Raw genomic sequence first — 21,834 nt, 5'->3', positions numbered from 1 at the left:
AACCATTCCGTCCGATTCGATTTTTTTTTTCTATTAGTGACTTCTGTGATTTGTCAGCTGTCAAATGGTCTATGTGTTGCAATATGGTGGTGCATGTTTGTTATTGTTGAAATGCGGCTTTGTTTTTAAGGGCAAAAACATACATACAATGATTAAAATATCAGCCTTGAATGATGAATCTGAGGAAGACAGTGATTCAGAGGTCGAAGTATCTCGAGAAGCGTTGGAGCAGATCGCATTGCAACAGTATGCCAAAGCTTTAGAATTACAGCGAAAAGGCAATCTTACTGAAGCAACTCAGCTATTGAGAGATCTATTGGACACAGAACTGTTATATGACGTCAAAAGACCGTGTCCAGGTGAGAAGGTATCGGGGCCATTGTTCAATTTGAAGTACCTTTGCTATAAAAACTTGGCGTCTATACTGACGACTGCTGGAGATACCGAAGGTGCAATCGAGGCATATAACTTGGCCGCCGAGCTAGATGACACTGATATAACACTCTGGCATCGATTAGGCACAGTCTGTTTGCAAGTTCATAACTATGAAACTGCTCTCTATGCGTTTCAAAAAGGTGTAGAACGCAATCCTCGCCATTGGCCATGTCTCGACAAGTTAATTATAGTTTTGCTTGGCCTTAACTATAAAGAACAATGTTTAGCCACTATTCATGATGCATTGCAACTAGATCCTGGCTACATGAGGGGTTTGGTGTACAGAAATCATATTTATAAGGTTTACAGTCATATGAAAGAGTATATGGAGTGTATTAATCCAACTTATAAATGCAGCATAGGTGATGATGAAGCTCTAGATGAAGAAACGGCTGAAAAACTCCTTAAAGAAGCTGAAATAATCCATGAAGCATACATAGAACAACAGAAAGCTGAAACAAATAAATATATAGTTCCAAATCTCAAGTTAAAGAAGTTAATATCAAGAATGTCTTGGCAATCTGTTGGTGAGTCATTAGTTCACATGCACAATTACATTACTGAAAATTGTTACAGCCATGCTTGCTTTATAGAGTTATTATGTGAAAATGGTGGTGAGGAAGAAAAAATGGAGGTATGTGAAGAACACCATGAGTCAGATGACAATATAGTGGAGGAAATTAATACGGATACTGAAAAAGTAACAGAAACAGGTTCAGAAAATGAGAATAACGATTTATCTGACAAAGATAAAGCAACAGACAGTGATAAAGTAGAAACTGTAAAGATAATGACATCAGAACCAACAACAGATAATGTTCCAGAAAATAAAGCACAGAAGAAAGTACCAGCTAGGCGTAGGGGGAACCCCCTAAACAACCTAAAGCAGTGGGGATGGTACGAGCGAAAATCTTTAAGAAAGAAACCAGTAGATGATGATAATATATATGAAATGTTACGAAGAATGGTTCCAATTGATTTAGTCCCAGAAATAGCACAGAAAAAAGAAATGAGAGAAAGAGGAAATTCTCCTGAAATATCAAATTTAGACAAGTTATTTGAAGAGAAACCAATAGAAAAATATGGTGAAAATACAGTTTATTTTGGCACTGATAGTGAACAAAATGATGTTAAATCATTTATTGATAAATATATAGAGAGCAGTCGAGATATAATTGATTTGCTAAAAGACTATCTGAGCCTGTTGGCTGGGAAATGGAAAACAAAATGGCCTGCAGCCCTTGCAAAGGTGTTTGTTGATGCTAATAACTGCTATAACAATCATATTGACATTCCTGCATGCACTGATGATAACAAACAAGATCTACTTCATTACACTTCTGTTAATATGTTGGCTGAAGAATTTAGAGTCAATGAAAAAATAAAGTTGAGTTTAGAAGAGAAAGCAAATCATGAACTAAATGTAATTGAATCAATAGAAATAATTCTTACATTAAAACCTCACATATATCCCAGTACAGAATGCTTAGAGATGATTCTTCGATCCCTATGGCTTAGATTACACATTCATATTTTAAATAAATGTGAAGAACTTGCTCTGGATTGCTCATATAACATTTTAAGTGAATTTGATGCTATGGGAGAACATCATGATGTTTATAGCTTGAAAATTGCTAATTTTACATTTAAGACTGATATAAATGAAAACGAAGTCTTAGAATACATAAAGATTTTAGAAAGAAACAAAAAATTGTCCACAGTTATGGATTTGTTTAGGCGAGGTAGCTATGAAGAAGTGCTGTCCATTGTCACTGAATCTTTTGAGCATTGTAAAACAGTAGCTAGAAAAAAAGAGGAAGATATGCCATTAGACTTTTGTGTTCAACTGTCTCTTATATTGGACTCATACTGGGCTTTGGATAAAGTTGAGTGTTGTTTTAAATGGTCACTGATATGTTTACATGAAGCTCTTAAGCATTATTTCCGGTTAACATCAGGTTCCGTAGATTATGTGAAATGGAACCTAACTGTTATAAAAATTTTGACTTGTATTGAACACATCCTTAGTACAGAAGGATTATCATGCTTAGAGACAGTTACACAAAATGAACTTGGACAGGGGCTCGAGGATCTTATTAGAATAATAGGTCATCAAGTAGAATCCAATGCAACGGACATGCCATTCAATACAGTAGCACCTTGGATTATTATACATTACATTTTGCAGAGAGAGGAAGATCAAGGAAGAAGCAGATCATTAATGGATAGTGATAGGATTGCTTGTGATGAAGTTCCCAATCCATTGATGGTATTGTTCATAGCACATGAACAGTTGGGAGAAAGGGCATGGTGTTGTAAGTCAGATGGGAAACTGCTATATTTTATACTTGATACAGTGGTGCCTCGTCTCCAATCACCATCCCTTTCTAAAGCTTTGGAACAAATCAAACAATATATGGAACAGTGTGTTTTTTGTCTCTATGGACATCCAGGAAAGAAGAACAAATTAAAATATCTTGTGGATCACAATGTAACACCCCAAACATTAGACTGGAAAAGAGCTCAACAGATATATGAAATTTTTAGACCAATAGACTTACCGCCACTAGAGGGCAAAGTGAGTGGAATTTCATTGGATGCAGAAGCCTTATTTCTCAATATTTTATCTTTATTGCCAGCAGAATGTGATCCTTCAAAATATGTACCAGAAATGAAGAAATATATCAATGGCACCGAAACTAAACTGCCTTTAGTCCCAGCAATGTTGCCATACAAGATGAAAGATATATATTTCTTACTAGGCGATTTTTATTTTAAAAAGAACGATATGAAAATGGCTATTAAATATAACACACTAGATGTGGTAATAAACAATGATCGGTTTAAGTCATGGGCTCAGATATCACTGGCTAAAGCAACCAATTTACAAAGGGCCTTGGATTTGTACAGAAATATAAATAACGAAAAGGATTTTCTTAATCCCGCTAAAACAACTATTAGATGTTTTAAGCGTTCACTAGAGTTAGATCCTTCATATCGCTATATGTGGATTGAATTTGGTAATTTTGTATATTGTGTGCATTCATTCTGTTCGAGGCTTTTGAAACAGGCTACGGAATCAATAGGTTTTCAAGAATTCAGAGCTTATGAAAAGCAAAAGGAAGATCTGTTAAATTTAACCTACAAATGCTTTGTTACACTACGAGATGAACTCAACAGTAGCAGCGATACTGACAAGTCAAATGAGGAGTCCTGGTTATTGTATTACATGTTGGGAAAAGTAGCTGAGAAACGCAACAAACCACCAGCCCTATATCTAAACTTTTACTTACAAGGAATCAAAAATTTACAAGAAGCAGGGGCTACATATCCTACAAAAATAAACTACAATTCACCATCCCATTTATCAATAGAAGTTCTGGAACTGCACTATAGAATACATGCCTCTATTCTAAAATATATTGAACAACATGAGAATAAGTTAATACCTGCATCGGTCGGAAAAGTATTTTTAAAGTGTATAGAAGAGTGGGAACAAGGCCCTTATAAGAAAAAACTTAAAAAAGATAACGTCCCCATTGCCGAAAACGAAACAAAAGCTGACGACAGTCCGGCGGTTCACGCTGCCAATATCCTAAAGCGCTCTATTAGCGATGCGGGCGAGGAGGATAACCGCGAAGCAAAAAGGTTAAAGCTTGAATCTGCTGCCGCTAAAATAAGGAGATCGGCTTCTTATGACACTGAACGTATGAATAATAAAGAATCTCAGAAGCAACCTGATATTCAAGACACCAAAGAAATCGACACTGCTGCCACAAAGGATAAACAAGAGGCTAGTAAAGAATCACGTTCCTCTGCTGAAAAATCCGTAGAAGAACTAACAGATAAGAAGGAGGACAATTCGCAGCAAATTATTCTAGAAGGCGAAGAAGATAAAAAACAAGACAGTTCTAGCTCCTCTTCTTCAACATCATCATCGGATTCGAACTCGAGTGAATCGTCTTCTGGCAATAGTAGTGAATCTAGCAAAGATACTGATGCGTCGAGCAAATCTTCCGAAGATAAGTCTTTAACTGATGAAGAAATAAAAAAAATAGTTTCAGCTTGTCTCGATGCGCTCGAGGATTGTGCGAGCCGATATACACCACACTATAAAGCTCTTTACAGACTTGCACATTACCACTTTTATTATAAAAAAGGAAAGGACATCGAACGATGCAGAGACCTCATGCTATCCACCTTTATTTCGAGATCGGGGAAAAAAATGACTGGGCTTTTTAGCGAAAGAAAATCCACTAATTTCTTCAATAACATTTGGTTATTGCGTTCGGAAGAGGTTGAAAGATCGGGAGGTTTCGCTTTTCACATGAATCGCTGTGTCTTACTTACTTTAGAAATATTAAAAGAGATAGACGATCACGGAACCTTACTCGATTTGACGTTACATCTACAAAGGGCACCAGATCTCGATAAAAAGTACTTAAAGGATTCCGACAGGGAGGAGTTGGCGCTACAAGCTTGCTCATTGTGCGTACAGTCTCTCAAAGGTCAACTGCAGAAGTTCAGCCAACAGGTCGACATAAAGAGCAACGATGTCGAGAGAGAAGCATTAAAATGTTTGATGCTAGACATTTACAATGCTTACAAGAAAGTGATGAAACCACCAAATTCAAAGCAACTCTGTAACTTACTAGTTGATGCTTACAAATTAGTCTGCAGGACACCAATAACGGAGAATATGAATTTAGTCGATTGCAGTCTAAAGTATGCTTCCAATTTGAAACAGCAAGCGGCGCAAGCAAGCGTGCAAAAAAAGCAGACTACTAAAGCTACGGTAGCGGAACCAGCCAAACTGATTGTTACGACTTCACAACCTAAGATGGACCCTAAACCGGTGGGTGCTCCTTCTGTATCCGGATTGCCCAAGATGTCGTCGCACGAAATGGCGACAGCATTTCAAAATTACGTACCAATGCTTAACGATCCAGTGTTTTCACAACTATCCTTATCTTACATTAGTGCTCTCACTGGCTACCCAATTCAGGGCGGTTTGCAACCCAGTTTTCAAACTTCTCTACAAAACTCTTTCCAAGCTGAATTCTACCGGCAGTTCATGGGTCAGAACTTCTCTTCCTATATGCAGCCGCAGAAAAAGCAGAAGCGCGGTCCGAAACAGCCATCCACTAGTCGGAACGTGACACAAATAAAAAATGTTACATCAAAATCCTTCACTGCATCACCGACGTCTGTAACAAAAGCTGCACAATCTTCGGCAATGAAAGCTTTGCCAACGCCTCTTACGAAAGCTATGTCAACACCTGCAATTATAGCTGTACCCACATCTGCAATAAAAACTGTTTCCACATCTGTAACGAAATCTGTTTTAGCATCTGCATCAAAAGCCGTGTCGACATCTGTTGCGAAAACTGTGCCAATGTCTAATACAAAAACTGCGCCATCGTCTATAACGAAAGTTGCGTCAACGTCTATAACGAAAGCAGCACCAACGTCCGTTATAACCAGTCTCCAGAAACCATCTTCGACGCCGTTAGCGCCTAGTATGGGGACAGTGCTGTCAACTTTGCCCGCATCAATAATCTCGAATTTACCTTCGTTTGGTGGAAATCTCTCGCATACTAGTAACCAGACCAAGGCACCTCACGCTCACATGTCCAGTGCGTCGTCAACTAACCCTTCTGTCCATTGTAAGCCCCCGATGCCGCATCAGCAAGTCAGTCCTGGCAAAACGTTACAGGAGAAGTTGGCCGAGCGTCAAAAGAGCATGCCATCGGCGCCAAAGGACATCAACGCGTCGATTAGCCGACTACCATCGTCACTGACGATAACCAAAACATCTGCTTCCAGGCAGCCTTTAGTTCACGGCAAAAGATCAGAACCGAGAAAATCGCTTGCATTCGAAGAAGTGAGACTACCTATATCTTCCGATGAAGTTATTGTTTTAGATGACGATTAGATTTAACATAAACGTTAGTGTAGTATTGCTTATATTGAAATAATAATAACAATCGACTGACTGAATACATGTGATTTGTGGGATGCGCTTAAAAATTAAATCAGAAAACTGTAAGTGTAGTATTATTTACGTCTTGATGTGCAGGCACCAATTCTTATATGAATGTATTGGTTTGATATAATATGTATAAAATATAAATAAAACTTTTATTAGTAAAATAAAGATTTTTAATGTGAAAATTATATCTTATTGAAATACGACAACTATTTTAGAGTTCCACATGGTATCCCCGGAGTAAAACATTTAAATGCAAGACAAACTTGCTGGTGAGTTTTTTAATATAATAACAATTATTTCTAATTCACATAATTTACACAACGGATTAATTATATTACAGTCCGTTTTTATAATGGATAAATGGGTGAGTTCCCAACGAGTCACATCCAAACGTGTCATATTGTGACTCGTTAGGAATAACATTGTCTGTTGGTTGTGACCAATAGGGAAAAAAGCCCATCCAGTGACTCGTTAGGTGCTCACCGATACATAGTTAAATAATAACTTGTTTGGTCAGAACTGACATGATAAAGGATTTTCTCTTGAAGAAATTTATTTTATCTCTACAATTGGTCAGTCTTTGCTAAAGAACTCTGTAATGGTAGAAATCCATGAGCATGTGACTCAAGTTCCAGTTGGCAAGCAAAGTTCCTATGTACAGGATAAACAGTCCGGGAAGTGGCAACAGGAATGCCCTTGCGTTTTTGATCATCGGTAAATCTGTAACAAAGATAATTAAATTAAAAGAAAAATAATTTTCATTTATACATATATTAAAATAGAAATAATACTTCAGAGGCTTTAGAGGTACAATATTTACTGTCTCTGAGACTTATCTGTGAAACAGAAAAGCTTAACTGACGTAGCAAAGTTGATAGTAAGTAGAAATTGTGCATAACAGGTGGATAACAGCCATAACCCATTCCATTGTGGGAGGATGCCCAGCAGTGGGCCGATAATGGGTTAATATGATAATGACGATTAGCCCTAATGTTTTTAAAAATAAATTTTAGCCCACGCTACTTGCAGTTAATTAAATTTTAATAAAGTAATTGTTAAAATCAGTCGAGCAATTTCAGAGCTTATTCAGTACAAACAAACAAAAAATCTTTAGTAATACTCATTATCATCATAATAACATCAACTCATTACCGGCCTACTACAAGACCCGTGTCTTGCCTCCATCAATGAGAAGAGGTTAAGGCCGATGTCCACCACGCTGGCCCAGTGCGGATCGGTGGACTCCACACACCTCTGAGAACATTATGGAGAACTCTCGGGCATGCAGGTTTCCTCACGATGTCTTCCTTCACCGTTGAGTGATATTTTAATTGCTAAAACGCATAACTTACAAGAGGTGCGTGCTGGGATTCGAACTCGGCCCCTTTAGTCAGTAGAAAAAGTGGGTAAGATTCTCGGCAGATAAATTTTAGAATTAAAAAATTTCGGAGTTTTCTCTGGTCCCGGCCGGTGGGATCCTTCGGCCGTGGCTAGTTACTAAGGCCAGTGTAGGTTTTTTCCTCCTACCTAACCAACCACACGATTGCTTTGTAAAAACAGCTACGTCCGACCTATGTGTTTGAGTTAAGAAATATTTGGCTTCTACATATTTTTTTAGAGATGGCAAGAGGAAAAAAGGACGGCCACAAAAAAGGTGGGAAGATGACCTGCCAAAAGGATGGCGCAGATTAGCCAGAGACAGAGCACACTGGAGAATTCTGGAGGAGGCCTATGTCCAAGGACAGCCTGACTAAACGCGCTGGTGTTACAAAACAAATTTTTTAGGAATAAATATAACTTAATTAAATAATAGATTTAGTAACTAGTAGTGTATAAGCAAAAATGTATTTAGTCAGAGAATAAAGGCTATTTTTATTTTTATTTTTTATTTTATTTACATATTCTTTTGGTTTTTTTATTAAAAAAAACAGGAAATCGAATCATAATAGCATAGCTTTTAAAATTTATAGCCTTTGCTTGACTTGAAAAAGTGAAAGCGTAAGCGAAATATTGAAACATTCATTAAATTATAAAGCCACCTTAGGATCGATTATAAAGCCATTATCGACAACGTTTAGTAATAATCATTTAATAATTCTTAACCAAATAAGTCTTAAATATTAAAAGACTTTATAAAACGGTAATGTGTTCTTAAAATTACATTAGTATTTTAATGATCGTATGTAGTATGAAAGTCGTACCCACAGGTCGTCACCACTCAATAATAATAAGTATATAAATATAATTAGAATAAATAGGTAGAAAATAATAAAACTCACTACTGTATCCTAGGAACGTGATGTACAGATAGTAAACAATCGAGGCAAGCCAGAATGTGTTCGATACGAAGCACGCCAGGAAATTTTTGTTGCTGAGGAGATCTGAAAGGTTTAATAAAGGTAAATATATAAATTAAAATAGAAAAAAACTACGACTTTTATTATACTGTACATTACTCTACTAGTCAAGCCCTTTCATTTGAAATCCAGATATTGTAGGTTTTTAAAAAAAAGGACTGTTTTATTCCCCAGGCGAGGGAATCAACTCACTGTGAAACAGCAGTATCTGGAAAAAGTGTAGCAGCGATAGTGGCGGGAAGAACGCGTTGATGTGAACGTCGAAAGCGTAGCCCCACTCGACGTCTCCGCCCGCACCGTCAACTGCCAAGTATTTGTTGCTGATGAACCTGTGTGGTGAGCGGGTACAAAAATTATTGTGTTAAAGTCAAAGTCAAAAATATCTTTATTCAAGTAGGCCCATAGGTGGGACTTTTGATGCGTACATAAGAATTACACGGTAGTGAGATGATGGCGATAACCACATTCGTAAACTTAAAACTAAAGCTACGAGGGTTCCAAACGCGTCCTGGTCTAAGAAGAAGCCCACAACAAACTTAGCCGGGTGTTTTTCTTTTGTTATCACCATCTCACAATGTCATTTTAAATTATTAGAAGAGCAACCTGGTTAGAGCAATAATTTACACCCAAGCTTTTTTATCGTTTACGTAGTCCTGTATACTATAAAAGGACTTTCCTATAAGCTTACGTTTAATACAAACTTTGAACTTTTTAAGAGACATCTCCAAGATGTCAATTGGTAGTTTATTGTAGAATTGTATGCAATTTCCTTTAAACGAATTATGAATTTTATGTAACCTAGTATATTGCACTGTAAGTTTATTCTTACTTCTAATGTTTAAATTATTGCAGTCACATTTTTTCTTAAATTTTCAAATATGTACTGACTATACACTGTCATTATTTTAATTGTGTGATGCTAAGACTTCATTCATCTAGTCAGAAATGCGCTAACGCACAAAAATTTTCTCTTTTCTCTCATAATGTTTAATAAAAACAATCATCATCTTCATCATATCAACCCATTAACGCCCACTACAGGGCACGGGTCTCCTCCCACAATAAGAAGGATTTAGGCCACGCTGGCCCAGTGTGAATTGGTGTAAAGTATAAAGTAACAAAAATATTGTTTACTAAAGTAACAAGTAAAAAATTACTTGATAAAGCGATGTTTATGAATCTTTATTCTACTTCTTGAACCTGATCAATACTTTTAGAGAAATGACCGTTTATAGTAAAATACGCGGTGACAACCATAACATTAGCTGTGATAACATTTAAGGTCAAATGGCATCACAGACTACTAATGACGAAAACAAAATGATGTTGGTACTATATAATATTAAAACAATAATTTACAAACATTCAGAAGCATACACACACACACACTACACGTTGTTTACATGTGTAAATCTCGTGCGACGGGTTAGGGATGTCAAATATCTCTTTAAGATTATTTAATATTGATTTACATGAAAATTGAATTCTACCTGTTCCTTCAAATTTTTATCGCCTTTCGAAATCGACTATTATTGATATGCTTTAATATGGGCGATTACCTATAACCCTCTGACTAAATAAACTTGGGTACTAAGCAATATTCGCAAAATAATAATAAATTCGCATCATCTTCATTGGACTACCAATGAATATGATGATGACATGCTATCAGGAGTCATTCTGCAAAAAGTGTACATGGTGTACATGGAAGAATTAAATAACTAATACAATTATTTATTATGATACTATAAATCTCAGAACATTATTTTATATAATTGATAACAAATGAGATTATTATTAATATAACTTAATGTTTAAATTTTGCATGTTGATGTATTAACAGAATATGTTGGAACTTTATATCCTAAACACCAATGTCTAACCCATATTTAGCAAAATAAATATTTCATTTCATTTCAAGGATTTTCCAAATAAAACAATAAATAATTGGACATATACGAAAAGGATTTTTCGATTTCAAAAAATCACAGTAGTAATATAGCTGTTGTAGTAGTAGTAGTTTTAGAATTTTTTGTTTAACTACTTCCAATTTAAAAAGGATATTTATGTTAACTACTTCCAATTTAAAAAGGATATTTATGTTAACTACTTCCAATTTAAAAAGGATATTTATGTTAACTACTTCTAATTTAAAAAGGATATTTATGTTAACTACTTCCAATTTAAAAAGGATATTTATGTTAACTACTTCCAATTTAAAAAGGATATTTATGTTAACTACTTCCAATTTAAAAAGGATATTTATGTTAACTACTTCCAATTTAAAAAGGATATTTATGTTAACTACTTCCAATTTAAAAAGGATATTTATGTTAACTACTTCCAATTTAAAAAGGATTTTTATGTTAACACATGGGCAAGTGTTTTATGGCAATAAACATGTTATCTACTCAGTTCTTACCAGAAGAGTGTGGAGACCAGGGTACCAGTTCCAATGAAGTCCACGAAAACAACAAAAAGTACAAACAGCACTATTTGCCCCCAAGTCAGACCCATGCCCAGGGCAAAGCACATGGATGATACTGGAACACAAGATTATTAATTAACTGTGCTGATAAGAAAAAAAAATCTAGCTAAGTTTATTGTGGGCTCTTCTTAGCCCAGGGTGTGTTTAGAACTCTTCTAGCTTTAGTAAAATATCTATTTATCACAATCACATCATAACATATGTATGAACACTTCATAAGTTCCTAAATATAGAATTTTTGAAGATTTTTATTTGTTAATTACATTTTATAACAGACATTGTTTATTGTTTTATTCAAATTCCATCTTTATCAATGGAAATATTTGAGTAAATCTAAATAAAAAATAAAAACAATGTTCTACTTACAAAATAGCCATACACTTAATAGCACTAGGAATGCGGGGTCATCTCTCGCAAATTGTGATTTTGTGTCTGAAATGAATGATAATATATCTTTGAACTAAGTTAATGCAAAAAATATTTACATACAAGAATACCATATTATGTAATGTGAAAAATATTATTTGAAATTATCTAATTTACCCCATGTCTTGATATAAAATATAGAATATAAGAAATAAACTCTATTTTTTGTATTAATCTCTCAGATCCCATTTTATAGGGCATAATTAATGTGATTCAACAGATTAATGTTTTCCTGCTCGGCACAGGCCTCCTCTCTCATAGGAAGTTAGGCTGAGATTTACGCAAGTATCGCAGACTAATATTTAAATCAAGACGAAGTTATGTGTCCGACAAAAATCTGTCTTGTTTTATAACTAAGCAAAGTATGTATAAGTTGGAATCAAACCTTTGTGACCATACTTACGTTTCCTATAATTGAAATTCCTGAAAACCTTCTGCGGCGCAACAAATAAGTACACCATTTGCCAAGCAGCAAACTCAAAGTCCATTTGGTTGAATTTGAACAACCTTCTCAGATATTTGTAACGTTTGACCGCCGCACTGGCAGTAGTTGGCTGGTAGTTCGCTGGGGCTGGTAGAGGGGAGGTGCTCCTGGGGTAGGACGACGTTGAGGGAGTGGGCGAAGTGGAGTATTTCATCGTGTAAACTTTATAAGTTCATAACACTAGTATCACTGACTAATCACGTCCTTATATTTATATATTGCCACCACATGTGAAACTAAAGACACTTTACAAGTACGATATATGTTGCTAATGCTAATCCGTTTTATTATTAAATAAAGATATTTTAAAATATCAGTGTAAAGTTACTTGTTTTTCCTACCCTCACGTCATTAATGCCATTTGAATGACAGTTCGCAGCTGACACATGACTTTGACACATTTTTTTTATTCTTCCCTGTAAATTATAGGCAAAGGTATATCACCGTAAAGCCACGTACAGTTATCTTTATTTGCCTGTGTTATTCATTTCAGAGTTTTAGCCATTTATTTGGCTAATAAAGCAAATAGAGATGAAGGTGAAGAAAAAAATTATTTAGAAAACCAGACACATAAGTCTTATCCATATATTTGGAGTGATCTATCGTCCCGTTTGAGCTCATTTCCATCCTGCTTAAGTATGATAAATAGGTAAAAGTTGTCTTGAAATATGTGTTATATAACTATTTCACGCGTACTTAGTTCATTTCACTAACAACTACTATTGCAGGTCGAAGTTATTAAATAGACATTTCTTTTTCTTTACTGACCACTCTAGTTCGTGCCTTTTCCAAGCTACTTGACACTGGCAAAGTACATTGTGCTGTTTTGGCACTACGAAAAGCCATAAATCAAAAGAAGAAGAACTATTTCACATATATTTATTTTGATTAATTTAAATATTTTTATCTTTATTTTATTTTATTTTATTTATTACGGACAACAGACAGTCACGCACTAAAATAACCAAATAGACTTAGCTAAAAATAAAATAGCGCCAGCACAAGACCCACAGCGCTGTCCACGAATTACAAAACTTATATAAAAAAATAGGGCTACCCAAAATTTGAAAAAGAAATTCAAGTTATTATAAAAATAATAAATAATTCATATGCAATAAAATTAAATTTTAAAATCGTGTAGATTAATAAAATTTAATAAAATTTAAGAAAATAATAAAATTTAATTTTATTATTTTAGTTGTGGTGATGATGACTGCACAAAAATGAAACACGACAATTTAATTAAGTACTTTTATTAACATTTTTTTCTATACAAATAATTAGCGGTTCAAAACTTATCACAATTACCTGTTTAATAAGAATTAAAAAAATGGGGATACAAGCATTATAATAACTTTAATTTAATATACCTACTTAAATAGGTGCAAATATATGGCATAAGTGAGAAGTTAAATAATAGGTAGCTAATGAAAATGTTTCATGGAAGCTTTGGTAAAATACTGAAAAAAAATGTATTAAGTTTAATTCTGCAAGAAGATGTTACGAGAATTCAAAAAAAAGGACAGGTTTTCACGGTTTGACATTTTTATCTTTTTTATATTTTTATCAAGCAGACTTGATTATTTTTTTAATTGTTAAATAGTTATTTAAATACTTAGAGTAGATTCATGATTATCATGTTACTAACATTGGCTTATCACCAATATACATTTCAAAATCCTATATATAAAAAAGATACCAGGCCCTTATAGTCAGTGAGTGAGACACTACGTTTTACACAAAACTCATTAGTAGTGTTTGTTTACTGAAAGGGTTGGTTTTTGACAATTAATATCGTTTCAAAAGGCACCCACCGCCTTACAGCGTTAGTCACCATCTAAGTGTTAGTGAAACGTTTTTCTATCTGTACATATCGCAAATTGTTAGGCATCAGACTTAAGCGTTTCCTAGGTTTAGTGAAAACGGGCATTAGAAAAGTACCTGCTAAGTTAACAAAAGCCTAGTAATTTTCAATGCTGGTAAGTATTTCGTTGTTCGTGTTCATCTAGCTTATAAAATGGTAAGGATTACCTAACATCGGCCATTCAACTTATAAAATTATCTGCTTTTTGGTTTTAACAATAAACCACAACCACCGTAGTTGGCCGGTCATGGGTTGATAACGATGATAATAAATTGTTTTAGTTATATGTCAATCTCAAAGACTACATTAGGTATATTGAAGACGAATTTGCTAGGAATTGATAACTAAGCTAAGTTTTGTTGCAGCCAACTCAAATAGTGCGTGACCCGGGTATACACGCCCGGGTATCCGGGTTCACCGCACTTGTTTCCGAAGGAGACCACGCCGATCTGCGTCCAGCGTCCGTTGGCGAGCAGCATCAATGGACCACCGGAGTCTCCCTGGAAATTAATATATATTTTTTAATCTTTTATCTCACATAAAAGTGATTTATATTTCCATTTTCCACAAAGATTTAATTAGCTTATGCTTATAAATATTAATATTAAGGTCACACAGTAATTTAATAAATATATACGAAATAATTACAATAAAAAAAAACCTAAAGTTTCGAGGGTTCCAAACGCGTTCTGGTCTAAGAAGGGTCCACAACAAACTTAGCCGGGTAATTGGGTTTTTATTTGTTATCTCCATCTCACAGTAAATTAATATTAAGCTATGAAGTCAGAGCACCCAAGCTTTTTTATCGTTTAAGTTAACCTTAACATTATAATAGGATTTTTCTGTAAGCTTACGTTTTATGAACTTTGAACTTTTTGAGAGTTAACTTATTGAAAGGTAACGTGTAGCAGTAAGGCCATTTCATCCATTTAACTAGCTCTATGTATACTTTTTTCTGTAGTGTGGGTACAAAAAAAATGTATATTCTCATTGTTAAATAATAGTTTCATCACAGGAGCTCTGTCGAATTGGCTTACCTGTGAAGCAGTGCGCAGGTAACAAGTGCTATTTATAAATCCCCGGAAATGTTACTATGGTGTTTTTTTGGGATTAAACATGTCCATCTCAAGGATGCGAGCTATATAAGTGCCAATATTCACTAAGATCGATGCAGTACTTGAGTTGAATATAGGTAACAAGTTATGTATAGTTTTAATTTTACTAGCTTTTACCCGCATTGTTTGTCCGCTTTTGTTATGGTATATGCCAAGAATCCGTGGGAACCGTTTGTATTACTGGGATAATAAGTAGCCTATTTTACTCTTCGTAAATCTATGCCAAAAATCGAGTCGATTGTCTGGTGTACGGGAACTATGGTAAAACGCTCGACGTAACAATAAAAAGATCTTCCTTCGAGCGGGTGATCGTGCTCGGAGACCGAAGTCCGACCATTTATCTTTGAAAGTAGTATATAACGTCAATTTTTGTGAACACTTCGTTAGCGCGATGCAGGATCTTTGTGGCGCCATCTAGTTTGGTAATGTGCAGACCGCTACAGCTGGTAAGTTATGGCATAAAGTTAGGACAAACTAACAAAGACACTTTCGCATTTATAATTTTAATAAGTAAGTATGCATAACAAAGATTTACCTGACAAGCGTCAACACCCCCTCTAGGATAACCAGCGCACAGAAACGTATCAGTGATCGGCTGGAAGTACGCGCGGTCGCAGTCTTCGTTCCTCCACACAGGTAGCTTGGCCTCCAGCTGCCTCGAGCTCTCCCCTCCACCGTATCTAGTGGTACCCCACCCGACTACCGTCGCCACAGACCCGTCGAACTGTTGCCGAGCAAGATCCCCTTGTGGTAGGCAGATCGGTATCACGTATTTTGATTTCTGGACGTTATCTGAAACAGTTACGCATCCTGTGTGTAAAGTGACCGAGTTGGAACACCGTGGTCCGTTAGGTTTAGTTGGTATGAGTACGACATAACCACCGTGCCTCAGAAAAAAATGGTCTCCTATTGTTTTTATATCCCTAGTATAGGTTATGTTCAATCAAAATCGTTGTCGAGTTTCGAAATATTAGAGTAAAATTTATCGTATTTATTTAGTAGCGTGACATAACCGAATTCGATTTCCGTAAGCAACGTTATTTGTGTATTTCGCGCGATTTAGAACTCACTCACTCACTCACTCACTCACTTTAGTTTTTTTTTCTTGGTATCTGAATTAAGAAAATGTATTTTTTTTATAGTTATACTTGACGAACCAAGCATATGGCTCACCCGGTAAGCACGGTAAGCTGGAAATCATCAACAGAGATTCGCAGGGCATGCAAGGAATACGTCCTGCAACGTGACGCCCTGTGTCCATCAACCTGAGGTGTTTACAGGCACATGTGATTAACATTTTCAATTTTCACAAAAACCTCTACTCCTACTTATATTGTCTCTTAATTATGATGAAGAGTTTGGTAAAATTCTGCGATTTGTGTGTAATCGATCGCTGCATCCTATCACCTGTGAATGTGGTCCTTTTTGAAGTAAAGATTGTTCTTACCAGCCAAAACCAGTACAGCGATGTCATTGTAATATCCCACCCTGGAAAACTGGTCGTGTGCTCGCACGGCGCTCACCCGCAGCGTCACGGGGCGGGACGGTTCGTCGTCGCGGGACAAGTCCACGTCGCCTAACCGTACGCTGAACTGACGCGCTGGGAACCTGGAACAGGTTACAAGCTGGGGGTGACAAACAGTCTGCATTGTTTTTGTTGCTGTTTGCATAACTGACAGCAAATCAACTCAGTATGCAGGAACTTAAGTCTGTAGATTATTTATAGATTACTTCTGGTTCCAGGGGATCTCATGGGAAGAAGGAATTTAGAACTGAATCCTCTACAAATGCTGAAGGATAGTGTTTAGTAGCTTAGTTGAGGATTTAGTTGTAAACTTTTCTACGTGGTAACACATTATAAAAGATATGTTGAAAAAGAGCAACTGCTGAGTCACTTGCCAGCTTCTTCTCGGTAGAATCTGCCTTCAGAACTGGTGGCAGAGTCACTACATACAGGCAGACTTGACGTTTCAGTGCTTATATTTAGGCCTGCTTGAAATAAATGAATTTTGAATTTATAAAGCTGAAAACACGAGATTATTCACTCCGAAATAGTATTGTTACAAAACCCAATTTAAATTTATTAGCATTACGAAAATATCCAGGATGAAAGAAAATCGAGGGTCTTGGAAATTAAACGTATCAAAATTTAGAACCTACGGCCTCTGCTTGGAGTCTCGAGTGCAATGGGCGGCAGTTAGCACGTGTCTCTTGCCAACGAGAGTGCCCCCACACCAGAACTCTCGCCGCTTGCTGCCATGCAGGTATATGGCAGCCATCCACGGCCAGGCTCCTGGTTTGGACTCTGTGCCACCAACGATTCTGCCGCCTTCGTCTTCTCTCTGCCCGCAATCTAAAATGTAAAAATTAACTGGTGGAACTCATATTTCAGAAGACAAAAACGTATTATTTCAGTGGCCAAGCTATATTCAGGATTTCGTAATATTAAAGTTCAGTCGTCAGTCGAAAACAATAAACGTTGACGTTGTACACGACGTTATACAATGCTAAAGTGAATCGGGACCCTATTTATCATTATTGGACAAGTGATCAGCTAATGAAACAAGTAGTAGTTATTAGTAGAGCTTTTTATGACAGAGCTCCACCTTTCTGCCGACTCAAATTGATGGACACGGGGCGGCATGTAGCAGGAAGTGCTCCTTGCGTGCCCTGTGAAGTTTGCTTCTGTTTCAAGACGATGGTGCTCCAGTCAGTCACAATCAGGTGGGCCATCTGCTTGGCCCGTCAATTATGACTATATAAAAAAATACAGCACATGTTATTATTGAGCCTGGTCAATTCTAATCCTGAAAGTAGGTCTACCTAAATATAAATGCTGCCAATAAGCTTCATATTGTAAATAAATGACAAACATGATTAATGAAAACACAAAAAAATGTATAAATGAATAAATTACCATTTACATCGACTATGTTGGAGTAATTTGCGATAAAAGGTGGTGCCAAGGTGTAATAGCTTGTCGTAGACGGTACCCTTGTGGTAGTAGTTGTTGGTACTGTAGTAATAGGCCTCGTAGTAGTAGTTGTCGGAGGCCTTGGTCGTTTAGTAGTTAAAACTAGAATAGCTGAAGGTTTCTTAGTCGTCGTAGGTCTTGGTATAGGCCGTTGAGTGGTAACAGGAACTAAGTAAGTTGGTTTACTCGTCGTAGTAACAACTGGCTTTTCTACAGCCTGTGTCGCTGGGACTACAGCGTCTCGGGGACAACACACTCCAGGTACAAATAAATCCTTAAAACACAGAGATTCTCGCAGGGTTACAAGGTTAAGCAGCAGTTGCGGACAGTTGCTCAAATCTTCGCATATACCTTCTTCACCTTCAGGTGTGGTACAGAACCTAGCGTCATTTCTGTCCAGATCTCCTGTTGCTATTCTCGTAATAGGTGCATCAGGTAAGACCTGGGGCAGCGCTTTCTTCACTATAGGTGCAATTTTATCTGTCACATTTCTTCCTAAAACATTTTTGCTTATGGTATAAAGCGCTTGAGGAAGCTGTTGTAAGTTGGGGTCCGATTCGTTTCTATCATTTTCATTGACTATGTCGATTAGGTAATGGCCTACTGTGTTTATAGCTCCTAAAGTTTCAGATATTCTTGTGAACGCAGATTGTGATAAAAGTCTTCCATCGTTTTGGTTATTTCTTGATTCTGTATTAATTAAATCGGCAGACGGCCTGGTGTCATACATCTGAGGATACGTTTGATGTTGTGTCCCTGGTTGTTGAAAAGGGTTCTGATTGGAATAATGGTTGTACGGTTGGTTGTATGGACCGTTATAATAATTTTGGATGTCAGGAGATCTTTTCCGCGGAGAGGTGAACTGATGCCATGGCGGATGCCCCGATTGGATGTACGGATATGAAAGTTGATTCTGATGCTGCACGAAGGATACTGGAAATACGAATTGGGTTTTATTCATAGCATTTCTGGATGCATTTCATATGTGGTATGAGATGGAATTATTGATGCATACCTACCCGGGTGGTGTGCTTGGTGCTGGCATTTTGCAAGTATTGCTAGAAACAGAATACCTGGAAGAAAAGAAAAAAAAAGATTAGGAACTGCAGTTGAGTAACGTTTTACTATCAGATGTGGGTAGGTATACATTCAATCGGTTAACTTAGAATAATTTTCCATTCATAGTTTAAGGAATAAAATTTATACACATTGATTTAATATGTCACTACTAGTGTTATGGACTATAAAAACTGTCGAAACGCCAAATTCATTCCTCTGGCCATTGATTTTATAAATCAACTAGCAGTAACATATTATATCAATGCAACTATAGATTGAAAAATGTATCCTTAATGAAGAAGAACTCAGGATATTTGGTTTAGGATGCATGTTTTCTGATTACAAGTTTCCCAATTAGGTAACACACATACAACGCCTGCGCTGCATCTTCGCCGGCGAAGACGAAGGGTCGGATTTCTGAAGTTATCTGGACAGTGGACGTGGATCCTTACCAAGACCAAACCTTAAACCAAAAACCGATTTAGTCCGAATAATAATCTTTATTTATAGCCATAACATTCATTTATAAAAAATAATATAAAATTAAAATAATTTAAAATTGCACAGGTAACTTAAAAAAGACCTAAAAGTTATGTTCCACTTAAGCCTAATTTAGAGACAGGAGGAGGAGACTCCCAGGAGACTCTACAAGGTCGACGTCCCTGATTCTCCCACGATGTCTTCGAGCCTTGGGGCTCAACTCCTGGCAAGCTTTCACGCTCGTCTCCACCGGCGACATAGTTAAAACCCTTTACCCCTTTACCCTTAAGATGGTTATCAGCAACGCTCCCTAATTAAAAAGTCATCATCATCATCATGTCAAGCTATTACCGGACTTCTTCGAACATTATGGAGAACTTGCAGGCATACAGGTTTGTCAAGATGTTTCTCTTTCACGGTGATATTTCAATAATTAAAATGCACATAACTTAGAAAAGTTAGTAGTGCTTGCTGGGATTCGAACTCGGCCCTCCGAAAGTAAAGTTCAAGTCCTACCTACTGGGCTATCACCGCTCTATAATCTATATGTAATAGGTAGTATTTAAAGCTTCTCTACGTCTATATTCTTAAGTTTATTTAACAAGTGTTGCTTGTGAAAAAAACTTAAGCTCACTACAAATGTTGCTTCAATTTCACACTTTTTAAAGTTTTTTTCGCGAGAGTTGCCTTAAGATCTTTTATTCGTTTTCTTTTGCGTAAACACAAGTTGTGTTATTATCTCACAGAAACACGTAAAGCGTGTGTTGTACACGTGTTTACGAAGCACTCGTTTCCTCGCTAGTTAGGGAGTTTCTTTGCGCCATTGTTTAACAAATCTGCAGTGCTAAATGTCTCATTTCTTTGGCTTTAATTCTTTATTACCTGCACTTATCCTTCAAGGTAATGAGATAATACTACTTTGGAATAGATATTGCAACTATTTGATTGCATAGCTTATTTATTACAATCTTTACGTAAACTACTTATTTTGGACGCCTTTTATTAGCTTCATCTGGTGTGTTTTTAACCGACTCCTTTGTACTTCATTTTGACCCTGTTCAAACGGTCTGATATCGTTAAAACTTTGTAGATATATCGAGGACAGATAACAATACACTAATTTGATAGGATTATTCCAATTTTCAATTTGGAAAATAAGATTTTTGTTAATTTATATAATTTTCATCTATTGTCGATAAAGTAGGAATGCTGTTAATATTAATTTCCAACCATTATCTTTAGCAGATTTATGGGCCAACCAAGCCGTTAGGAGAGGCTTTTATTCCAGCAGTGGACTGGTTTATGCATACCCTCTATGCACGCCACTGCTAACTAATTCATCGCAACCTAGTAAAACTTTCTAATTTCCCAACTTCTACGAGATTCTATCCAAAAAAAAAGTGATGATAGAAATGGGCACGTGACCAAAACTTGAGTGAAACCATCCATATCCGTCGCATCTCACCGTTGTTTACAAGTGAAACTGCGAAGCGATTTTTTAGAATTCCGTACCCATAGGGTAAAACGGGGCCCTATTACTAAGACTCCGCTGTTCGTCCGTCTGTCTGTCAGTCCGTCTATCGCCAGGTTGTATCAATAAGGTCTCATGAACCGTGATAATTAGACGGTTGAAAAATTACTGATAATTTGAATTTGAATTTTTAATTCTCAGGCATGCGGGTTTTCTCACGATGTTTTCCTTCACCGTCGAAGCAAGAGATAATTTAATTGCTTAAAAAGCACATAACCTCGAGAAGTTAGAGGTGCGGGCTAGGATTCGAACTCCCCCCAATAGTGAGGTCGAAGCCACCCACTGGACTACCACCGCTTCTGTTATAGACCATACATCATTTTTTTGCCGTTTTTATTGATAATGGATAATGGTACGGAACTTTCGTGCGCGAGTTCGACTCGCACTTGGCCGGTTTTTTCTATGTCAAATTAAAAGTTTTTTCATGACGACACTTATGTTGTCAATGGAGTCTTATTTTAGAGCATAGACTTTTATCTCTTTAATGTGCGATGTATTTCATTCGAAGTAGCCCGCCAATCCACTTTGAAGTAGCGTTGTGGGTTGATGCTCTAAAACCATACATCCTAAGAGAGGTGGCTTGTGCACAGCAGAGGAACATAATAGGCTAATGATGATAGTGGTTCAAA

General features: G+C 36.5%; 3 protein-coding genes across 3 annotated transcripts in view; 1 reads left to right on the top strand and 2 right to left on the bottom strand.

The window, feature by feature from the left end:
- The first annotated feature begins 97 nt into the window (after nt 1-97).
- On the top strand, nt 98-6,547 carry LOC120633591 (calcineurin-binding protein cabin-1-like). The gene has a single exon (XM_039903804.1). It carries the CDS (start codon nt 149-151, stop codon nt 6,368-6,370), a length of 6,222 nt encoding a protein of 2,073 aa, XP_039759738.1. The 5' UTR covers nt 98-148; the 3' UTR covers nt 6,371-6,547.
- A 36-nt stretch (nt 6,548-6,583) lies between these two features.
- Nucleotides 6,584-12,529, bottom strand: LOC120633593 (protein unc-50 homolog). Its single transcript, XM_039903806.1, has 6 exons — nt 12,102-12,529; nt 11,639-11,704; nt 11,207-11,327; nt 8,977-9,113; nt 8,707-8,808; nt 6,584-7,147 (listed from the first exon to the last, which is right to left on the bottom strand). Exons 1-6 carry the CDS (start codon nt 12,334-12,336, stop codon nt 7,011-7,013), a joined length of 798 nt encoding a protein of 265 aa, XP_039759740.1. The 5' UTR covers nt 12,337-12,529; the 3' UTR covers nt 6,584-7,010.
- A 1,532-nt stretch (nt 12,530-14,061) lies between these two features.
- Nucleotides 14,062-21,834, bottom strand: part of LOC120633592 (proclotting enzyme) — a 28,233-nt gene continuing 20,460 nt past the window's right edge. Inside the window, exons 2-7 of the mRNA XM_039903805.1 lie at nt 19,155-19,208; nt 18,079-19,068; nt 17,322-17,514; nt 16,609-16,769; nt 15,697-15,953; nt 14,062-14,546 (exon numbers count right to left, since the gene is read on the bottom strand). Of these exons, the coding sequence (XP_039759739.1) occupies nt 14,391-14,546; nt 15,697-15,953; nt 16,609-16,769; nt 17,322-17,514; nt 18,079-19,068; nt 19,155-19,208 (1,811 nt within the window). The 3' untranslated portion in view covers nt 14,062-14,390. The remainder of the gene's footprint in view (nt 14,547-15,696; nt 15,954-16,608; nt 16,770-17,321; nt 17,515-18,078; nt 19,069-19,154; nt 19,209-21,834) is intronic.

The sequence above is a fragment of the Pararge aegeria genome, chromosome 22 (assembly GCF_905163445.1).
Source record: "Pararge aegeria chromosome 22, ilParAegt1.1, whole genome shotgun sequence".
Classification (NCBI taxonomy): domain Eukaryota; kingdom Metazoa; phylum Arthropoda; class Insecta; order Lepidoptera; family Nymphalidae; genus Pararge; species Pararge aegeria.
The sequence above is the reverse complement of the archived record's forward strand: the minus strand, read 5'-3'. Positions and strand labels throughout refer to the sequence as shown.

What these genes read in the sequence shown, in the direction of transcription:
- LOC120633593 (XM_039903806.1), bottom strand. Translation starts at nt 12,336, where the DNA reads ATGAAATACTCCACTTCGCCCACTCCCTCAACGTCGTCCTACCCCAGG. An exon ending in ATTAAGTGTATGGCTATTTT is followed by an intron (nt 11,328 to 11,638) that starts GTAAGTAGAACA and finishes CTTGTGTTCCAG; the next exon opens with TATCATCCATGTGCTTTGCC. An exon ending in CCAGATACTGCTGTTTCACA is followed by an intron (nt 8,809 to 8,976) that starts GTGAGTTGATTC and finishes TAAACCTTTCAG; the next exon opens with ATCTCCTCAGCAACAAAAAT.
- LOC120633591 (XM_039903804.1), top strand. Translation starts at nt 149, where the DNA reads ATGATTAAAATATCAGCCTTGAATGATGAATCTGAGGAAGACAGTGAT.